Source organism: Tympanuchus pallidicinctus, unplaced genomic scaffold (genome assembly GCF_026119805.1).
Source record: "Tympanuchus pallidicinctus isolate F22 unplaced genomic scaffold, pur_lepc_1.0 scaffold11, whole genome shotgun sequence".
NCBI lineage: Eukaryota > Metazoa > Chordata > Aves > Galliformes > Phasianidae > Tympanuchus > Tympanuchus pallidicinctus.
In genome coordinates, this window is record NW_026294627.1 from 26637 (window position 1) to 44507 (window position 17871).

General features: G+C 60.8%; 2 protein-coding genes across 40 annotated transcripts in view; both read left to right on the top strand.

Annotated features, from left to right (window-relative positions):
- Positions 1-4906, top strand: part of CLPB (caseinolytic mitochondrial matrix peptidase chaperone subunit B) — a 31078-nt gene extending 26172 nt beyond the window's left edge. For all 39 annotated transcript variants that reach the window (XM_052671062.1, XM_052671066.1, XM_052671074.1 and 36 more), the window contains 4 exons: positions 464-537; positions 2361-2480; positions 2586-2690; positions 4490-4906. In XM_052671062.1, the coding sequence (XP_052527022.1) occupies positions 464-537; positions 2361-2480; positions 2586-2690; positions 4490-4741 (551 nt within the window). In that variant the 3' untranslated portion in view covers positions 4742-4906. The remainder of the gene's footprint in view (positions 1-463; positions 538-2360; positions 2481-2585; positions 2691-4489) is intronic.
- Positions 4907-9807: 4901 nt separating this feature from the next.
- On the top strand, positions 9808-16790 carry PHOX2A (paired like homeobox 2A). The gene is given in 4 exon segments (XM_052671102.1): positions 9808-10108; positions 10110-10188; positions 13159-13346; positions 15773-16790. Coding segments are annotated over 4 exon segments (825 nt in total). The 5' UTR covers positions 9808-9967; the 3' UTR covers positions 16190-16790.
- The last annotated feature ends 1081 nt before the right edge of the window (positions 16791-17871 follow it).

Here is a 17871-nt window from a genome sequence, read left to right on the forward strand (position 1 = left end):
AAGAGCTGCAGCGAGAGCACGGCCAGAAAACACAGTGGGGGTCAGAAAACACAGCATCTCCCTGCCGTTGTGCCGAGCCCAGGCCTGGGGGTGGCACTGAGAGCAGCTGGGAGGGCAGCAAGTGGAGCGATGCGGGGAAGGAGATGCAGCATCTCTCCATCCGGGCTCGGGAGCAGCAGGCAGGGCTGCTGCTGAGCCCTCGGTCGGTGTTGATGGAAGCACCCGCCGGCGTCCCAGTCGCTCAGCCAGCCGTGGGATGCTGGAGCGGGGCTGGCAGCCCTTGGCTCCATCTGCAGTCAGTGGAGGGAAGTGAAGCCCGAGCTGAGCAGAGAGCTGCTGGGGGGGAAGGCTGTCCTGCTGTCCTGCTGTCCTGCTGTCCTGTTCACCCCATGCTTCCATCCCCGTGCCCCCGTCCCAACATTTCACACCTCCCCCCAGCTCTCTCTGTCCTTCTGTCTTACAGAGGACGTGCAGGTGTCTGAAAAGATCACCATCTCCAAGCAGTTCAAGGAGAAGGTCATTCGCCCCATTTTAAAGGTGGAGCTGCTTTCTCCTCTCCTCTCCTCTCCTCTCCTCTCCTCTCCTCTCCTCTCCTCTCCTCTCCTCTCCTCTCCTCTCCTCTCCTCTCCTCTCCCCTCCTCTCCTCTCCTCTCCTCTCCTCTCCTCTCCTCTCCTCTCCTCTCCTCTCCTCTCCTCTCCTCTCCTCTCCTCTCCTCTCCTCTCCTCTCCTCTCCTCTCCCCTCCTCTCCCCTCCCCTCCCCTCCCCTCCCCTCCTCTCCCCTCCCCTCCTCTCCTCTCCTCTCCTCTCCTCTCCTCTCCTCTCCTCTCCTCTCCTCTCCTCTCCTCTCCTCTCCTCTCCTCTCCTCTCCTCTCCTCTCCTCTCCTCTCCTCTCCTCTCCTCTCCTCTCCTCTCCTCTCCTCTCCTCTCCTCTCCTCTCCTCTCCTCTCCTCTCCTCTCCTCTCCTCTCCTCTCCTCTCCTCTCCTCTCCTCTCCTCTCCTCTCCCCTCCTCTCCCCTCCCCTCCCCTCCCTCCTCTCCTCTCCTCTCCTCTCCTCTCCTCTCCCCTCCTCTCCCCTCCCCTCCCCTCCCCTCCCCTCCTCTCCCCTCCCCTCCTCTCCTCTCCTCTCCTCTCCTCTCCTCTCCTCTCCTCTCCTCTCCTCTCCTCTCCTCTCCTCTCCTCTCCTCTCCTCTCCTCTCCTCTCCTCTCCTCTCCTCTCCTCTCCTCTCCTCTCCTCTCCTCTCCTCTCCTCTCCCCTCCTCTCCCCTCCCCTCCCCTCCTCTCCCCTCCTCTCCCCTCCTCTCCTCTCCTCTCCTCTCCTCTCCTCTCCTCTCCTCTCCTCTCCTCTCCTCTCCTCTCCTCTCCTCTCCTCTCCTCTCCTCTCCTCTCCTCTCCTCTCCTCTCCTCTCCTCTCCTCTCCTCTCCTCTCCTCTCCTCTCCTCTCCTCTCCTCTCCTCTCCTCTCCTCTCCTCTCCTCTCCCTTTCTCTACTCCCCTCCATCTCCCCTCCCCTCTCCATTCCAACCCCAACCCCAAACCCAACCCTAATCCCAACACCAATCCTAACCTCAGCCTCAATCCTAACTCTAACCCTAAACCCACCCGTAACCCCAACCCCAAACTCACCCCCAACCCAAACCCTAATCCCAATCCCACCTCTAACCCTAACCCCAACTCCAGCCTTAAACCCAACCCTAATCCCAACCCCAACACCAACCCAGACCTCAACCTCGATCCTAAATCTAGCCCCAACCTCAACCCATTACCCCACCCCCAAATCTGACCCCAACTCCAATCCCAATCTCAATCTCAATCCAACCCCAACCCCAACCCAAACCTTATCCCCAACCCTAAACCTAACCCCAACCCCATTCTCAACCCTAATCCCAGCCCAACCCCAACCCAAACCTCACCCCCAACCCTAAACCTAACCCCAACCCCATTCTCAATCCTAATCCCATCCCGACCCAACCCCCCCCAACTTCAACCCTAATCCCAACCCCACCCCCAATCTCAACCCTAATCTCAACCCTAATCTCAGCCCTAATCCCAACCCAACCCCAACCCAAACCTCATCCCCAACCCTAACCCTAACCCCAACCCCATCCTAATCCCAACCCATCCAACCCCCCCAACTTCAACCCTAATCCCAACCCCACCCCCAAACTCATCCCTAATCTCAACCCTAATCTCAGCCCTAATCCCAACCCAACCCCAACCCAAACCTCACCCCCACCACCCATCTCAATCCCAATCCTCCTCCAACCCAACCCAGCCCCATCCCCGCCCCACACAGCACCCATTGGAGCTGGGGGGCCCCCCCACGTCCCCCCGCGTCCCCCTGACCCCCCCCATCCCCACAGGCTCACTTCAGACGGGACGAATTCCTGGGCAGGATCAACGAAATCGTTTATTTCCTCCCCTTCTGCCACTCGGAGCTCATCCAGCTCGTCAACAAGGAGCTCAGCTTCTGGGCCAAGAAAGTACGTGAGGAGCGAGAGGAAGAGACCCCCACCCCAAGGACACCCCCACCCTCAAACCCTCCCCGTCCCCCTTGGTGGGAGCTCAGCCCCTTCTCTCCCCCCCAGGCCAAAGCGCGGCACAACATCACTCTGCTGTGGGACCGGGAGGTGCTGGACGTGTTGGCCGACGGCTACAACCTGCACTACGGCGCCAGGTCCATCAAGCACGAGGTGAGGCTCCGCTGGGTGCTGGGTGGGCACCGGGACCCCCGAGTCCCTCCTATGGGGAGCCTCTGTGGGTCCGTGCGCGTGGCCGGCCTGTGGATGGGTGCACACGTGGGTGCCAAGGGCCAAACGTGGGGTGCAGAACCAGTGGTGGCTCCATGCTGGTGTCCTTCCAATGGAAGAGGGTGCACCCGTGGGTGCCAAGGGCAAAATGTGGGGTGGAGAACCAGAGGTGGGTCCTCGTTTGTGTCCTTCCAATGGAAGAGGGTGCACCCATGGGTGCCAAGGGCAAAATGTGGGGTGGAGAACCAGAGGTGGGTCCTCGTTTGTGTCCTTCCAATGGAAGAGGGTGCACCCGTGGGTGCCAAGGGCAAAATGTGGGGTGGAGAACCAGAGGTGGGTCCTTGTTTGTGTCCTTCCAATGGGGGAGAGTGCACCCGTGGGTCCCAAGGGCTGAGCATGGGGTGCAGCACCAATGGGTGCATGCTGGTGGCCTTCCAATGGGGGAGGGTGCACCCGTGGGTGCCAAGGGCAAAACATGGGGTGGAGAACCAGAGGTGGGTCCTCGTTTGTGTCCTTCCAATGGAAGAGGGTGCACCCATGGGTGCCAAGGGCAAAATGTGGGGTGGAGAACCAGAGGTGGGTCCGTGTTTGTGTCCTTCCAATAGAAGAGGGGGCACCCATGGGTCCTTAGGGCCAAACGTGGGGTGGAGCGTCAGTGGTGGCTCCATGCTGTGTCCTTCCAGTGGAAGAGGGTGCACCCATGGGTCCCAAGGGGCAAACATGGGTTGGAGCATCAATGGTGGCTCCATGCTGGTGTCCATCCCTTGGAAGGGAGCACCCATGGGTCCATGGTGTGTCCTTCCCATAGAAGAAGGTGCACCCATGGGTCCCAAGAGCTGAGCACAGGGTACAGCACCAATGGGTCCATGCTGGTGTCCATCCCATGGAAGAGGGTGCACCCATGGGTCCATTCTGGTGTCCTTCCAATGGAAGAGGGTGCACCCATGGGTCGCAAGGGGCAAACATGGGTTGGAGCACCAATGGTGGCTCCATGCTGGTGTCATTCAATGAGAGAGGGTGCACCCATGGGTCCACTCTGGTGTCCTTCCAATGGAAGAAGGTGCACCCTTGGGTCCCAAGGGGCAAGCATCGGTTGGAGCATCAATGGTGGCTCCATCCTGCTGTCCATCCTGTGGAAGAGGGAGCACCCATGGGTCCCAAGGGCTGAGCATGGGGTGCAGCACCAATGGATCCGCGCTGCTGTCCTTCCAATGGAAGAAGGTGCATCCATGGGTCCCAAGGAGCAAACACTGGTTGGAGCACCCATGGTGGCTCCATGCTGGTGTCCATCCCACGGAAGGGTGCACCCATGGGTCCATTCTGGTGTCCTTCCAATGGAGGAGGGTGCACCCATGGGTCCACTCTGGTGTCCTTCCAATGGAAGAGGGTGCACCCATGGGTCCTAAGGGCTGAGCACAGGATGGAGCACCCATGGGTCCATGTTGTGTCCTTCCAATGGAAGAAGGTGCACCCGTGGGTCCCAAGGGCCGAGCACAGGGTGGAGCACCTATGGGTCCATGCTGCGTCCTTCCAATGGAAGAGGGTGCACCCATGGGTCCCAAGGGCCAAACATCGGTTGGAGCACCAATGGTGGCTCAGTGCTGGTGTCCATCCCATGGAAGAGGGAGCACCCATGGGTCCCAAGGGCCGAGCACGGGGTGGAGGAGCAGCAATGGATCCACGCTGCCGTCCATCCCGTGGCCAGGTGCACCCATGGGTGCCCTGTCAACCTTCCCCCGCAGGTGGAACGGCGCGTGGTCAACCAATTGGCGGCCGCCTACGAGCAGGACCTGCTGCCCCGGGGCTGCACCCTGCGCGTGGCCGTGGAGGATTCCGACAAGCAGCTGCTGAAGACCGACGAGAGCCCTGCGGCGGGACAGGAGAACAGCAAAGCGGCCACGTTGCGCCTGGAGATCGTGGAGAAGGGCAGCAAGGCGCGCAAGCTGGACATCCAGGCGCCTCTGAGCCCCAAGAACATCGCTTACTTCCTGTAGGACAGGAGGGCGCCAGCCACCCCAACGTTGGGCTGCAGGGCCGCCTGCGGGGCTCCTGGATGTGGGCAAGGATTTGGGGCAGGCGGCGCAGGGCCGGGGGTGACGGCTGGAGGGGCTTCGGGCTCTTCTGTCAGTGGCAATAAAGGCGCGCGGGTGAGGGTGGCACTGCTGGAACCCTGTGTGAAGGGGGGGGATGAGAGGAGGAGGTGGGTGGCGTTGGGTTGGGGGCAGCCCCACAGCCGCCCTGCTTAAATCGGCCTCTGCAGGGGCACCAAGAGTTGCTTGCACCAAGCGTGGGTTGCAGCGGCGCCGTGCAGCTGTGCAAGGGCGCCACGAGCAGCAGGCGTTGGTTGCAGCAGGCAACGGGTTGCACCAGCACCGTGCAACTTTGCAAGGGCACCAAGGGCACCCAGCACAAGCGTGGGTTGCACCAACACCACGCACCTCTGCAAGGGCGCCACGTGCACCAAACATGGGTTGCAACAAGCATGGGTTGCACCAAGGCCGTGCATCTTTGCAGGGGCATCACGGTCACCAAGAGCTGGTTGCACCAAGCGTGGGTTGCAGCAACTCTGGGTTGCACCAACGCCGTGCATCTTTGCAGGGGCATCCGAGTGTGGGTTGCACCAAACGTGGGTTGCACCAACGCCACGCAGCTTTGCAAGAGCACCAAGAGTTGGTTGCAGCAAGCGTGGGTTGCAATGGTGCTGTGCTCCTCTGCAAGGGCACCACGGGCACCAAGCAGGGGTTGCACCAACGCCGTGCATCTTTGCAGGGGCATCCAAGTGTGGGTTGCACCAAACGTGGGTTGCACCAACGCCACGCAGCTTTGCAAGAGCCCCACATGCACCAAGTATGGGTTGTACCAAGCAGGGGTTGCACCAACACCATGCATCTTTGCAAGGGCATCCAAGTGTGGGTTGCACCAAGCACGGGTTGCACCAATGCCTTGCATCTTTGCAGGGGCTTCACAGGCATCCAAGTGTGGGTTGCACCAAGCATGGGTTGCACTGACGCCACACACCTTTGCAAGGGCCCCACGTGCACCAACTCTGTGTTGCACCAAGCATGGGTTGCACCAACACTGTGCATCTTTGCAAGGGCAGCCAAGCATGGGTTGCACCAAGCACAGATTGCACCAATGCTGTGCATCTTTACAGGGGCATCACAGGCATCCAAGCGTGGGTTGCACCAAGCATGGGTTGCACCAACGCCATGCACCTTTGCAAGGGCGCCACGTGCAGCAAGCACAAGCGTGGGTTGCACCAACTCTGTGTTGCACCAAGCACGGGTTACACCAACACCGTGCAACTTTGCAGGGGCATCCAAGCGTGGGTTGCACCAACACCGTGCATCTTTGCAAGGGCACCATGTGCACCAGGCATGGGTTGCACCAGCTCTGGTTGCAGAGCGCTTGCAGGGCCCCTGCAGTGCCAGGCGCTGCAGCAGCAGCTCCGTGCTCCATGCCAGGCACCAGGGATGCGTTGCAGCACCGCCGTGAGGTCGTCCCCCCCCCCTCACCCCCCTGTTCCCCCCCCTCACCCTCCTGTCCCCCCCCCTCACCCCCCTGTCCCCCCCCCTCACCCCCCAGCACCGGTGACACGGGGCCGTTCTGCCTCCCCACAGCCGTGGCGCTGCGCCCCCCCCCACCCCCCCCCCCTTTGCTCCCCTCCTCCTCCCCTCCCATCCCCCCCTCTGTGCCCCCGGCTCTGGGCAGCCACCGCAGCTCCTTGCGTGGCAGATTGCTGCCTAATTAGTTTAGAGGGAAGGCGTAATTGCATTAACTTTTCACAAGTGCAGCAGCTGACGGTGGGGCTCTCTGTGCTCGGCGGCCTCCAGCCCTAAGATCTAATTAACGCCGTTAGCGACCTGCCCTGATCCTGATCTGTGGGGTCGGGGGATGGGGGGCACCCGGTGCTGGGGGGGGGAGATGGGGAGAGGGAGATGGAGGGGAAGGGGGGAGGTGGGGGGTGAATGGGGGGGGGATTGGGGGAAGGTGGGGTGGGGTGGAGGCGGGATATGGGGAATGGGGGCGGACGTGGAGGTGGGTATGGGGTGGGGTATGGGGTAGGACGTGGGGATGGGTGAGGGGTGGGATGTGGGATGGATGTGGGAGGATGTGGGGATGGATATCGGAGGATATGGGGATGGATATGGGGCAGGATATGGGGTGGGACATGGAGATGGATATGGGAGGATGTGGGGATGGATATCAGAGGATATGGGGATGGATGTGGGGTGGGACGTGGGGATGGATATGGGAGGATATGGGGATGGATGTGGGGTGGGGCGTGGGGATGGATATGGGGATGGATATGGGAGGATATGGGGATGGAAATGAGGTGGGACATGGAGATGGATATGGGGAGGATATGGGGTGGGACATGAGGATGGATATAGGGATGGATATGGGGAGAACATGGGATGGGACATGGAGAGGAAATGGGGATGGATATGGGGAGGACATAGGGACAGATATGGGGATGGATATGGGGTAGAGCATGGGGTAGGACATGGAGAGGACATGGGGATGGATGTGGGGATGAATATGGGGAGGATATAGAGATGGATATGGGACAGGATATGGGGTGGGACATGGGGATGGATATGGGGAGGATATGGGGCAGGATATGGGGTGGGACATGGGGATGGATATGGGGTAGAATATGGGGGAGGACATAGGGATGGATATGGGGCAGGATATGGAGTAGGACATGGGCTGGGACATGGGGATGGATATGGGGAGGACATGGGGATGGATATGGGGTAGAATATGGGCAGGACATGGGGAGGACATGGGGATGGATATGAAGATGCATATAGGGGTGGATGTGGGGAGGACATGGGCAGGACATGGGGAGGATATGGGGCAGGACGTAGGGTAGGACATTGAGCTGGACATGGGGAGGGCGTGAGGGTGGACAAGGAGATGGGGAGGAGAAGGAGATGGACGTGGGGAGGACGTGGGGATGGGGAAGGATGTGGGGAGGACATGGAGACGGACATGGGGATGGGGAGGAGAAGGTGGACATGGGGAGGACGTGGAGGTGGGAAGGAAAAGGAGATGGAGATGGAGAAGGACGTGGAGATGGGAAGGGACGGGGAGGTAAACATGGGGAGGACATGGGGATGGAGATGGAGATGGAGATGGAGATGGAGATGGAGATGGAGATGGAGATGGAGATGGGAACAGACATGGAGGTAAACATGAGGAGGACATAGGGAGGACATGGAGATGGGGAGGAAGAGGAGATGGAGATGAAGAAGGACATGGAGATGGGAAGGGACATGGAGGTAAACATGGGGAGGACATGGGGAAGGACATGGAGGTGGGAAGGAAAAGGAGATGGAGATGGGGAGGATGAGGAGGTGGGAAAGGACATGGAGATGGAGATGGAGATGGAGATGGAGATGGAGATGGAGATGGAGATGGAGATGGAGATGGAGATGGAGATGGAGATGGAGATGGAGATAAAGAAGGACATAGAGATGGGAAGGAAAAGGAGATGAACGTGAGGAGGACATGGAGATGGGAAGGGACATGGAGGTGAAGGCGGGGAGGACACGCAGACGGACAGAACACGAGGACGGACACGGGACAGGAAGGAAGCGGGGAAGGATGCGGGAGGACGGGGAGCCGCACGGGGAGGGGGCGCGGGTCGGGATGTGGGGACAGGGAATGGGAGGACGGCGCCCCTGTGCTGGGGCTGAGCTGCCCCACAGCCCTGCTCAGGATCCGACCCCGCAGGGAGGGCACGCAGACCCCCTCCCCCCCCCCCCCCCCTTTGCACACAGACCCCCGTCGGGAGCAATTTGACTTTTAAATCCTCTTTAGTGAAAGTGTTTGTCTTGAAAATGGCCCCAAATCCCCCCAGATCCCCGCGGCGCATCTGAAAAGGGGAGAAACTCCGAGCCGGGGGGTGTGAAATTCAGCGGGGAACCGCGGGGGGGTGATGGGCACTGCTGGAATCCTATGGGGCTGATGAGAAATGGGGATGGGGGGGAGAAGAGAGAGAGTCCGGAATGGGGATGGGGTGGGATGGGGTGGGGTGGGGTGGGGTGGGGTGGAAATGGGGATGGGATGGGATGGGGTGGGGTGGGGTGGAAATGGGGATGGGATGGGTATGGGGGTGGAGATGAGGATGGGTTTAGAAGGGATGGGAATGGGATGGAGGTGGAGATGAGATTAGGAATTGGGGGTGGATATGAGGAGGGGTTGAGGAGGGATGGGGATTGGGATGGGGATGAGGATGGAGATGGAGGGGGATATGGGGCTGGGGTGGGAGTAGGGGTAGGGGTGGGTTTAGGAGGGATGGGGATGGGATGGGATGGAAATGGGGATGGGGTGGGAATGGGGATGGGGATGGGATGGGATGGGATGGGGTGGGGTGGGATGGGATGGGGATGGGGATGGGGATGGAGATGGAGGGGGATACAAGGCTGGGGTGGGAATAGGGTTAGGAATGGGTTTAGGAGGGATGAGGATGGGATGGGGTGGGATGGGATGGGATGGGGTGGGGTGGGATGGGATGGGATGGGGATGGAGATGGAGGGGGATACAAGGCTGGGGTGGGAATAGGGTTAGGAATGGGTTTAGGAGGGATGAGGATGGGATGGGGTGGGATGGGATGGGGTGGGATGGGGATGGGGATGGGGATGGGGATGGGATGGGATGGGATGGGATGGGGTGGGATGGGATGGGATGGGATGGGATGGGATGGGATGGGATGGGATGGGGTGGGATGGGGTGGGTTGGGATGGGATGGGGTGGGATGGGGATGGGATGAGGATATGGGATGGGATGAGGATATGGGATGGGATGAGGATATGGGATGGGATTAGGATATGGGATGGGATGGGATGGGATGAGGATATGGGATGGGATGGGATGGGGATGGACAGGACGCGGGCGCAGCCCTCAGGAGCGGCCCGACGTGCGGCTGTGGGCGCGCTCTGTACCCTTGGGGGCGGTGCGGGGGTCTCGGCGCTGGGCGGACTCCCACGAAGGGTTAAGGGCGGAGAATTGGAGTTGCTGATGGGGATGGGGGGGGAAGGGGGGGCGGCTCCTCCCGCTCTCTCTACGCCCGCGGTCCCCGGGAGATATTGTCATGCAAAAGCCCCCTCCGCCGTGAGCCATTGTCCGCCCGCTATATACGGGGCGCGGCCGTGCATGGAGCGCCGGAGGTAGCGCGGGGGGGGCCCGGGCCGGGGCCTCGAGGTCGCTCCATGTTCGCCATGGATTACTCCTACCTCAACTCCTACGATTCCTGCGTCGCAGCCATGGAAGCTTCAGCCTACGAATTCAGTCCTTGCAGTCAACCCGGCGGTTTCCAATACAGCCCCATGCGGGGAGGTTTCGGGGCCGCCCCCCCCCTGCCCTCCTCTCTCTACCGCCAACTGCGCTCTGGGGGCTCTGCGCGACCACCAACCCTCGCCCTATTCCGCAGGTAACGGCCCGACCTCCCCCCACCCCCCCTCCCCAAATCCCCTCCCCAAATCCCGTTCCGTGGGGGCCGTCGAGGAAAAAGCCGTGCGGGGATCCCTTCTCGAGAACCGAGGGAAGGAACGGCCGACGAACGGAGCGCAGCGGGGGCTGCGGCGGGGCTCCGAGCCGATCCCGGGGCCGTCCGTGCCGTTCCCGTTCCCGTCCCGTTGCGCTCCGTGAGCCGGAAAACTCCGCCGTCCCGAGCGCCGCGTTCCGACCCGCAGCGGAGCTTTGCGGCGATCCCGGTGTTTTCGAACCCCCCTTTCCGTCCGTTTCGCCCCTCCGGCCGCTCCGTTCCGCCCCGACCCGCTGCTGAGTTCTTCCCCCGCTCCGTTCGTTTCCACCCGTTGCGCTTCTCGTTGCGCTCTCCCCGTCCCGCCGCTTCCAAACGGTTTCCGTTCCCCCGGCCGTTCCATGTCCACGTTTCCCATCCCGTTCCGAACCCCGACCCGATCCGGAACGGTTCCTTCAATCCGGTTCGTCCCGGAGTTTCCCCGAAGCGGAGCTCGATGTGCCGCGCATCTCCGCGCCGTGCGTCCGTCCCGCTGCATCCCGACCTCCCGCATCCCGACCTCCTGCATCCCGACCTCCTGCATCCCGACCTCCCGCATCCCGACCTCCTGCATCCCATCCCGCTGCATCCCGACCTCCCGCATCCCATCCCGCTGCATCCCGACCTCCTGCATCCCATCCCGCTGCATCCCATCCCGCTGCATCCCGACCTGCTGCATCCCGACCTCCTGCATCCCAACATCCCGCATCCCGACCTCCTGCATCCCGACCTGCTGCATCCCGACCTCCTGCATCCCAACCTCCTGTATCCCGACCTCTTGCATCCCATCCCACTGCATCCATCCCAACCCCACGCATCCACCCCTGCACCGTGCATCCATCCCTCCCTGCTGCATCCACCCCTTACTCATGCATCCATCCCTGCCCCACGCTTCCATCCCTGCCTCACGCTTCCATCCCTGCCTGCATCCATCCCTGCCCCCTGCATCCATCCCTGCCCCCTGCATCCATCCCTGCCCCACACATCCATCCCTGCCTGCATCCATCCCTGCCTCACGCATCCATCCCACCCCTCTGCTCTCACCTCTCCACCAAACCCTTTCCATTCCCCCCTCATCCCCTCCCCTCCATTTCCCTGTTCTGTTGCATCCCGACCGGCTGTGAAACCATTCCTTCCTCCCCCTCCATCCCCTCGGGGTGAATCCCCACCCGGTGCGTCGTTCCTGCAGCTCCCCGTCCCCATGGAGCCCTGCACGGTGCAGCCCACCCCTCTCCATCCCATCCCTCTCCATCCTCTCCCTCTCCATCCCATTCTTTGCCATCCCATCCTTCTCAATCCCATCCTATCCCATCCCTTCCCTCTCCATCCCATCCCTTCTCATCCCATCCCTTTCCATCCCATTCCTCTCCATCCTTTCCCTGTCCATTCCCTCCTCCATCCCATCCCTCTCCATCTCATCCTACTCAATCCCATCCCATCTCCATCCCTTCCCTTTCCATCCCCTCCATCCCATCCCATCCCATCCCACCCCATCCCATCCCTCTCCATCACTCCCTTCTCCATCCCGTCTCTTTTCATTCTATTCCATCCCTTCCCTCTCCATCCCATCCCTTTCCAACCCTTCCCTCTCCAACTCTTCCCTCTCCATCCTTCCCTTCTCCATCCCTCTGCATCCCTCTCCATTCCCTCCTTCCCCATCCCATCCCATCCCATCCCATCCCCATCCCATCTCTCTTCATCCCATCCCACCCACATCCCATCCCAATCCCATCCCCATCCCATTCCATCCCAATCCCCAATCCCAATAACCTCCATCCCATCCCATTCCCCAATCCCAATAACCTCCATCCCATCCCATCCCCTTCCCATCCCACCCACATCCTACCCTCATCCCATCCCCATCCCACACCCATCCCATTCCTATTCCAAACCTATTCCCATACCCATCCCAATCCCATTTCAATCCCATCCCATCCCCCAATCCCAGTAATCTCCATCCCATCCCACCCCATCCCCACCCCATCCAACGCATCCCATCCCCATCCCATCCATTTCCCATCCCACCCGCATCCTACCCCCATCCCATCCCCATCCCGCACCCATCCCAATCCCATTTCAATCCCCATCCCAACCCATCCCATCCCCTAATCCCAATAACCTTCATCCCATCCGTCACATCCAACTCATCCCAACCCATTCCATCCCATCCCCCAATCCCAATAGCCTCCATCCCATCCATCCCACTCCATCCAACCCATCCACCCCATCCCATCCCTTTCCCATGCCACCCACATCCTACCCCATCCCACACCCATCCCAATCTCATTTCAATCCCCATCCCATCCCACCCCATCCCCCAATCCAAATAACCTCCACCCCACCCCACCCCATTCCACCCCACCCCATCCTATCCAACCCATCCCCATCCCATCCCATCCCCCAATCCCAATAACCTCCACCCCATCCCACCCCATCCCATCCATCCCATTCCATCCTATCCAACCCATCCCCATCCCATCCCCCAATCCCAATAACCTCCACCCCATCCCACCCCATCCCATCCATCCAATTCCATCCTATCCAACCCATCCCCATCCCATCCCCCAATCCCAATAAACTCCACCCCACCCCATCCTATCCAACCCATCCCCACCCCATCCCCCAATCCCAATAACCTCCATCCCATCCCACCCCATCCATCCCATCCCACCCCACCCCATCCCATCCATCCCACCCCATCCTATCCAACCCATCCCCGTCCCATCCCCCAATCCCAATAACCTCCACCCCATTCCACCCCACCCCCTCCTCCTCCATCCCTTTACCACATCCCCACTCCTCCCCCCCCCCCCGCTCCCCCAGCACCGCTCCTGTCTCTCACTCCCCTCTCCTCCCTTTATTTCCTCCCCCTGCCGGCAGTTCCCTACAAATTCTTTTCGGACCCTTCGGGCATCAACGAGAAACGAAAGCAGCGGCGGATCCGCACCACTTTCACCAGCGCTCAGCTGAAGGAACTCGAGCGCGTCTTCGCCGAGACTCATTACCCCGACATTTACACCAGGGAGGAGCTGGCCCTCAAAATCGACCTGACGGAGGCGAGGGTGCAGGTAGGGACCCCCGTCAGCCCCCACAAATGAAGGGGGGTGCAAGGGGAGGGGTGGCGGCGTCGCCCCCCTTCTCCTGGCGTCGCCCTACAGTGTCCCTATGGAGTCCCTATGGTGTCCCTATGGAGTCCCCATTATGTCCCCAAAGGCCCCATAGAGTCCCTATGGAGTCCTTATGGAATCCCCAGTGTCCCTACAGTGTCCCTATAGAGTACCTATGGCATCCCTATTGAGTCCCTATGGAGGCCCTATGGAATCCCCAATGCCCCTACAGTGTCCCTATGGAGTCCCTATGGAGTCCCTATGGAGTCCCTATGGTGTCCCTATGGTGTCCCTATGGAGTCCCCATTATGTCCCCAAAGGCCCCATAGTGTCCCCATAGAGTCCCTATGAAGTCCCTATGGTGTCCCTACAGAGACCCTACAGGGTCCCTATAGAGTCCCTATGGACTCCCCATACACGCTGGTAATTGCAGACACCCCCCCCCGGGGTGGGGATGCCCCTATGGGCACAAGGAAACCCAGCCTGTAGGGGTCTGTGCAAGGAGGGGGGGCTGCTGCAACCCCGGGACCCCCACAGCAAAAGGCACCTGGGTAGGGGTGGGCGATACCCCATAAAACCCCCATATAAACCCCACGCAGCCCCACGTTTCCAGCCTCTCCCCCCGCCCCAATGCTCCCTGCCAGCGACCCACAGAGCTCCCCCCACTCCTGGGGTTGGTGCTGGGTGCCCAGTGGGGACCCCCCGCAGTGCACACCCCCGGGATGGGGGCAGGGGGGGCTCTCCAAGCTCAGCACCTGATATTCACCCCACCTCCCTGCTGTGTCCGTCCTCTTGTGTCCCATCCCCACCCCCATCCATCCCCATCCCATCCCCATCCCCATCCCATCCCATCCCCATCCCATCCCATCCCCATCCCCATCCCCATCCATCCCCATCCCCATCCCATCCCCATCCCCATCCCCATCCCCATCCCATTCCCATCCCCATCTCATCTCTATCCCAATCCAATCCCCATCCCCATCCCCATCCCCATCCCCATCTCCATCCCATTCCCATCCCCATCTCATCCCTATCCCAATCCCATCCCCATCCCCATCCCCATCTCCATCCCATCCCCATCCCACTCCCATCCCCTTCCAATCTCCATCTTATCCCACCCCCATCCCCATCCCCATTCCCATTCCCATCCCCATCCCAATCCCATCCCCATCTTATCCCATCCCCATCCCCATCCCATCCCATCCCCATCCCCATTCCATCCCCATCCCACCCCCATCCCCATCCCATCCCCATTCCAATCCCCATCCCATCCCCATCCCATCCCACCCCCATCCCCATTCCATCCCCATCCCCATCCCATCCCATCATCATCCCCATCCCCATCCCATTCCAATCCCTTTCCCATCCCATCCCACCCCCACATCAACCCCATATCAATCCCATTCCCATCCCCATTCCATCCCCATCCCCATCCCAATCCCATCGCATCATCATCCCCATCCCCAATCGCATCCCCATCCAATCCCAATCCCAATCCCATCCCATCCCAATCCCAATCTCATCATCATCCACATCCCCATCCCATTCCAATCCCTTTCCCATCCCATCCCACCCCCACATCAACCCCATATCAATCCCATTCCCATCCAATCCCAATCCCAATCCTCATCCCCATCCCCAATCGCATCCCCATCCAATCCCAATCCCAATCCCATCCCCATCCCAATCCCATCCCATCATCATCCACATCCCCACCCCATCCCCATCCCATCCCAATCCCATCCCCATCCTCACATCAACCCCATATCAATCCCATTCCCATCCAATCCCAATCCCAATCCCATTCCCATCCAATCCTAATCCCATCCCCATCATCATCCACATCCCCATCCCATTCCAATCCCTTTCCCATCCCACCCCATCCCCACATCAACCCCATATCAATCCCATTCCCATCCAATCCCAATCCCATCCAATCCCAATCCCATCACATCATCATCCCCATCCCCAATCGCATTCGCATCCAATCCCAATCCTATCCCAATCCCAATCCCATCCCCACCCCATCCCCATCCCATTCCAATCCCCATCCTACCCCATATCAATCCCATTCCCATTCAATCCCATCCCCATTCCCATCCCATCCCACTCCACCCCCACATCAACCCCATATCAATCCCATTCCCATCCAATCTCAATCCCAATCCCATTCCCGTCCAATCCCAATCCCATCCCCATCCCAATCCCATCCCATCATCATCCCCATCCCCATCCCATTCCAATCCCCTTCCCATCCCATCCCATCCCCACATCAACCCCATATAAATCCCATTCCCATCCAATCCCATTCCCATCCAATCCCAATCCCACCCCATCCCACCCCGTATCTCCACTCCCCCCTCTCCCCTTTTTCCCCCCCCCCAAAGGTTTGGTTCCAAAACCGCCGCGCCAAATTCCGCAAACAGGAACGCGCCGCCAATTCCAAAGCAGGGGGGGGAACAGCCGGGACCCCCAACCCCAAAAAACCGGAGCCTCGCTGCTCCTCGGAGGACGACGACTCCAAAGAATCCAACTGCAGCCCCACTCCCGACAGCACCGCCTCGCTGCCCCCCGCCATGGGCAGCCCAGGGGGCAGCCTGAGCCCCAGCCCCGGCGCCGGGCAGGGCTTGGGGGGCGCGGGGCAGCCCCCGAAAGCGGCGGGTTGGCCGGGGGTGGGGGGCGCAGGGGGGGCGGCGGAGCTGCTGAAGGCCTGGCAGCCGGCCGAGGCCGTGCCCGGACCTTTCTCCGGAGTGCTGTCCTCCTTCCATCGGAAACCCGGCGGCCTCAAAGCCAACCTCTTCTGAGCGGCCCCAAAAACGCCCCCCGGCACCCCGCAAACTGGTGGCCACGGGGCTCCCGCTGCGCCCCAAAAGTGACGGCGGAGCCCCGAAACACAGCCTCCAAAAAGGGCCGAGCTCCGACCCCATTGAGCTCTGACCCCACCGAGCTCCGACCCCATTGAGCTCCGACCCCATTGAGCTCCAACCCCATTGAGTTCCGACCCCATTGAGCTCCAACCCCATTGAGCTCCGACCCCATTGAGCTCCGACCCCACTCAGCTCCGACCCCATTGAGCTCCAACCCCACTCAGCTCCGACCCCATTGAGCTCCGACCCCATTGAGCTCCAACCCCATTGAGTTCCGACCCCATTGAGCTCAGACCCCATTGAGCTCCGACCCCATTGAGCTCCGACCCCACTCAGCTCCGACCCCATTGAGCTCCGACCCCATTGAGCTCCGACCCCATTGAGCTCCGACCCCACTGAGCTCAGACCCCATTGAGCTCCGACCCCACTCAGCTCTGACCCCATTGAGCTCCGACCCCATTGAGCTCCGACCCCATTGAGCTCCAACCCCACCGAGCTCCGACCCCATTGAGCTCCAACCCCACTGAGCTCAGACCCCACTCAGCTCCAACCTCACTGAGTTCCAACCCCATTAAGTTCTGACCCCACTGAGCTTTGACCCCATAGAGCTCCGACCCCATTGAGTTCTGACCCCACTGAGCTCCGACCCCATTGAGCTCCAACCCCATTGAGCTCCAACCCCACCGAGCTCAGACCCCACTCAGCTCCAACCTCACTGAGTTCCAACCCCATTAAGTTCTGACCCCACTGAGCTTTGACCCCATAGAGCTCCGACCCCATTGAGCTCCAACCCCATTGAGCTCCAACCCCATTGAGCTCCGACCCCATTGAGCTCCGACCCCATTGAGTTCCGACCCCATTGAGCTCTGAACCCATTGAGCTCCAACCCCATTGAGTTCTGACCCCACCGAGCTCCGACCCCATTGAGCTCCAACCCCATTGAGCTCTGACCCCACCGAGCTCCGACCCCATTGAGCTCCGACCCCATTGAGCTCCAACCCCATTGAGTTCCGACCCCATTGAGCTCCAACCCCATTGAGCTCCGACCCCATTGAGCTCCGACCCCACTCAGCTCCGACCCCATTGAGCTCCAACCCCACTCAGCTCCGACCCCATTGAGCTCCGACCCCATTGAGCTCCAACCCCATTGAGTTCCGACCCCATTGAGCTCAGACCCCATTGAGCTCCGACCCCATTGAGCTCCGACCCCACTCAGCTCCGACCCCATTGAGCTCCGACCCCATTGAGCTCCGACCCCATTGAGCTCCGACCCCACTGAGCTCAGACCCCATTGAGCTCCGACCCCACTCAGCTCTGACCCCATTGAGCTCCGACCCCATTGAGCTCCGACCCCATTGAGCTCCAACCCCACCGAGCTCCGACCCCATTGAGCTCCAACCCCACTGAGCTCAGACCCCACTCAGCTCCAACCTCACTGAGTTCCAACCCCATTAAGTTCTGACCCCACTGAGCTTTGACCCCATAGAGCTCCGACCCCATTGAGTTCTGACCCCACTGAGCTCCGACCCCATTGAGCTCCAACCCCATTGAGCTCCAACCCCACCGAGCTCAGACCCCACTCAGCTCCAACCTCACTGAGTTCCAACCCCATTAAGTTC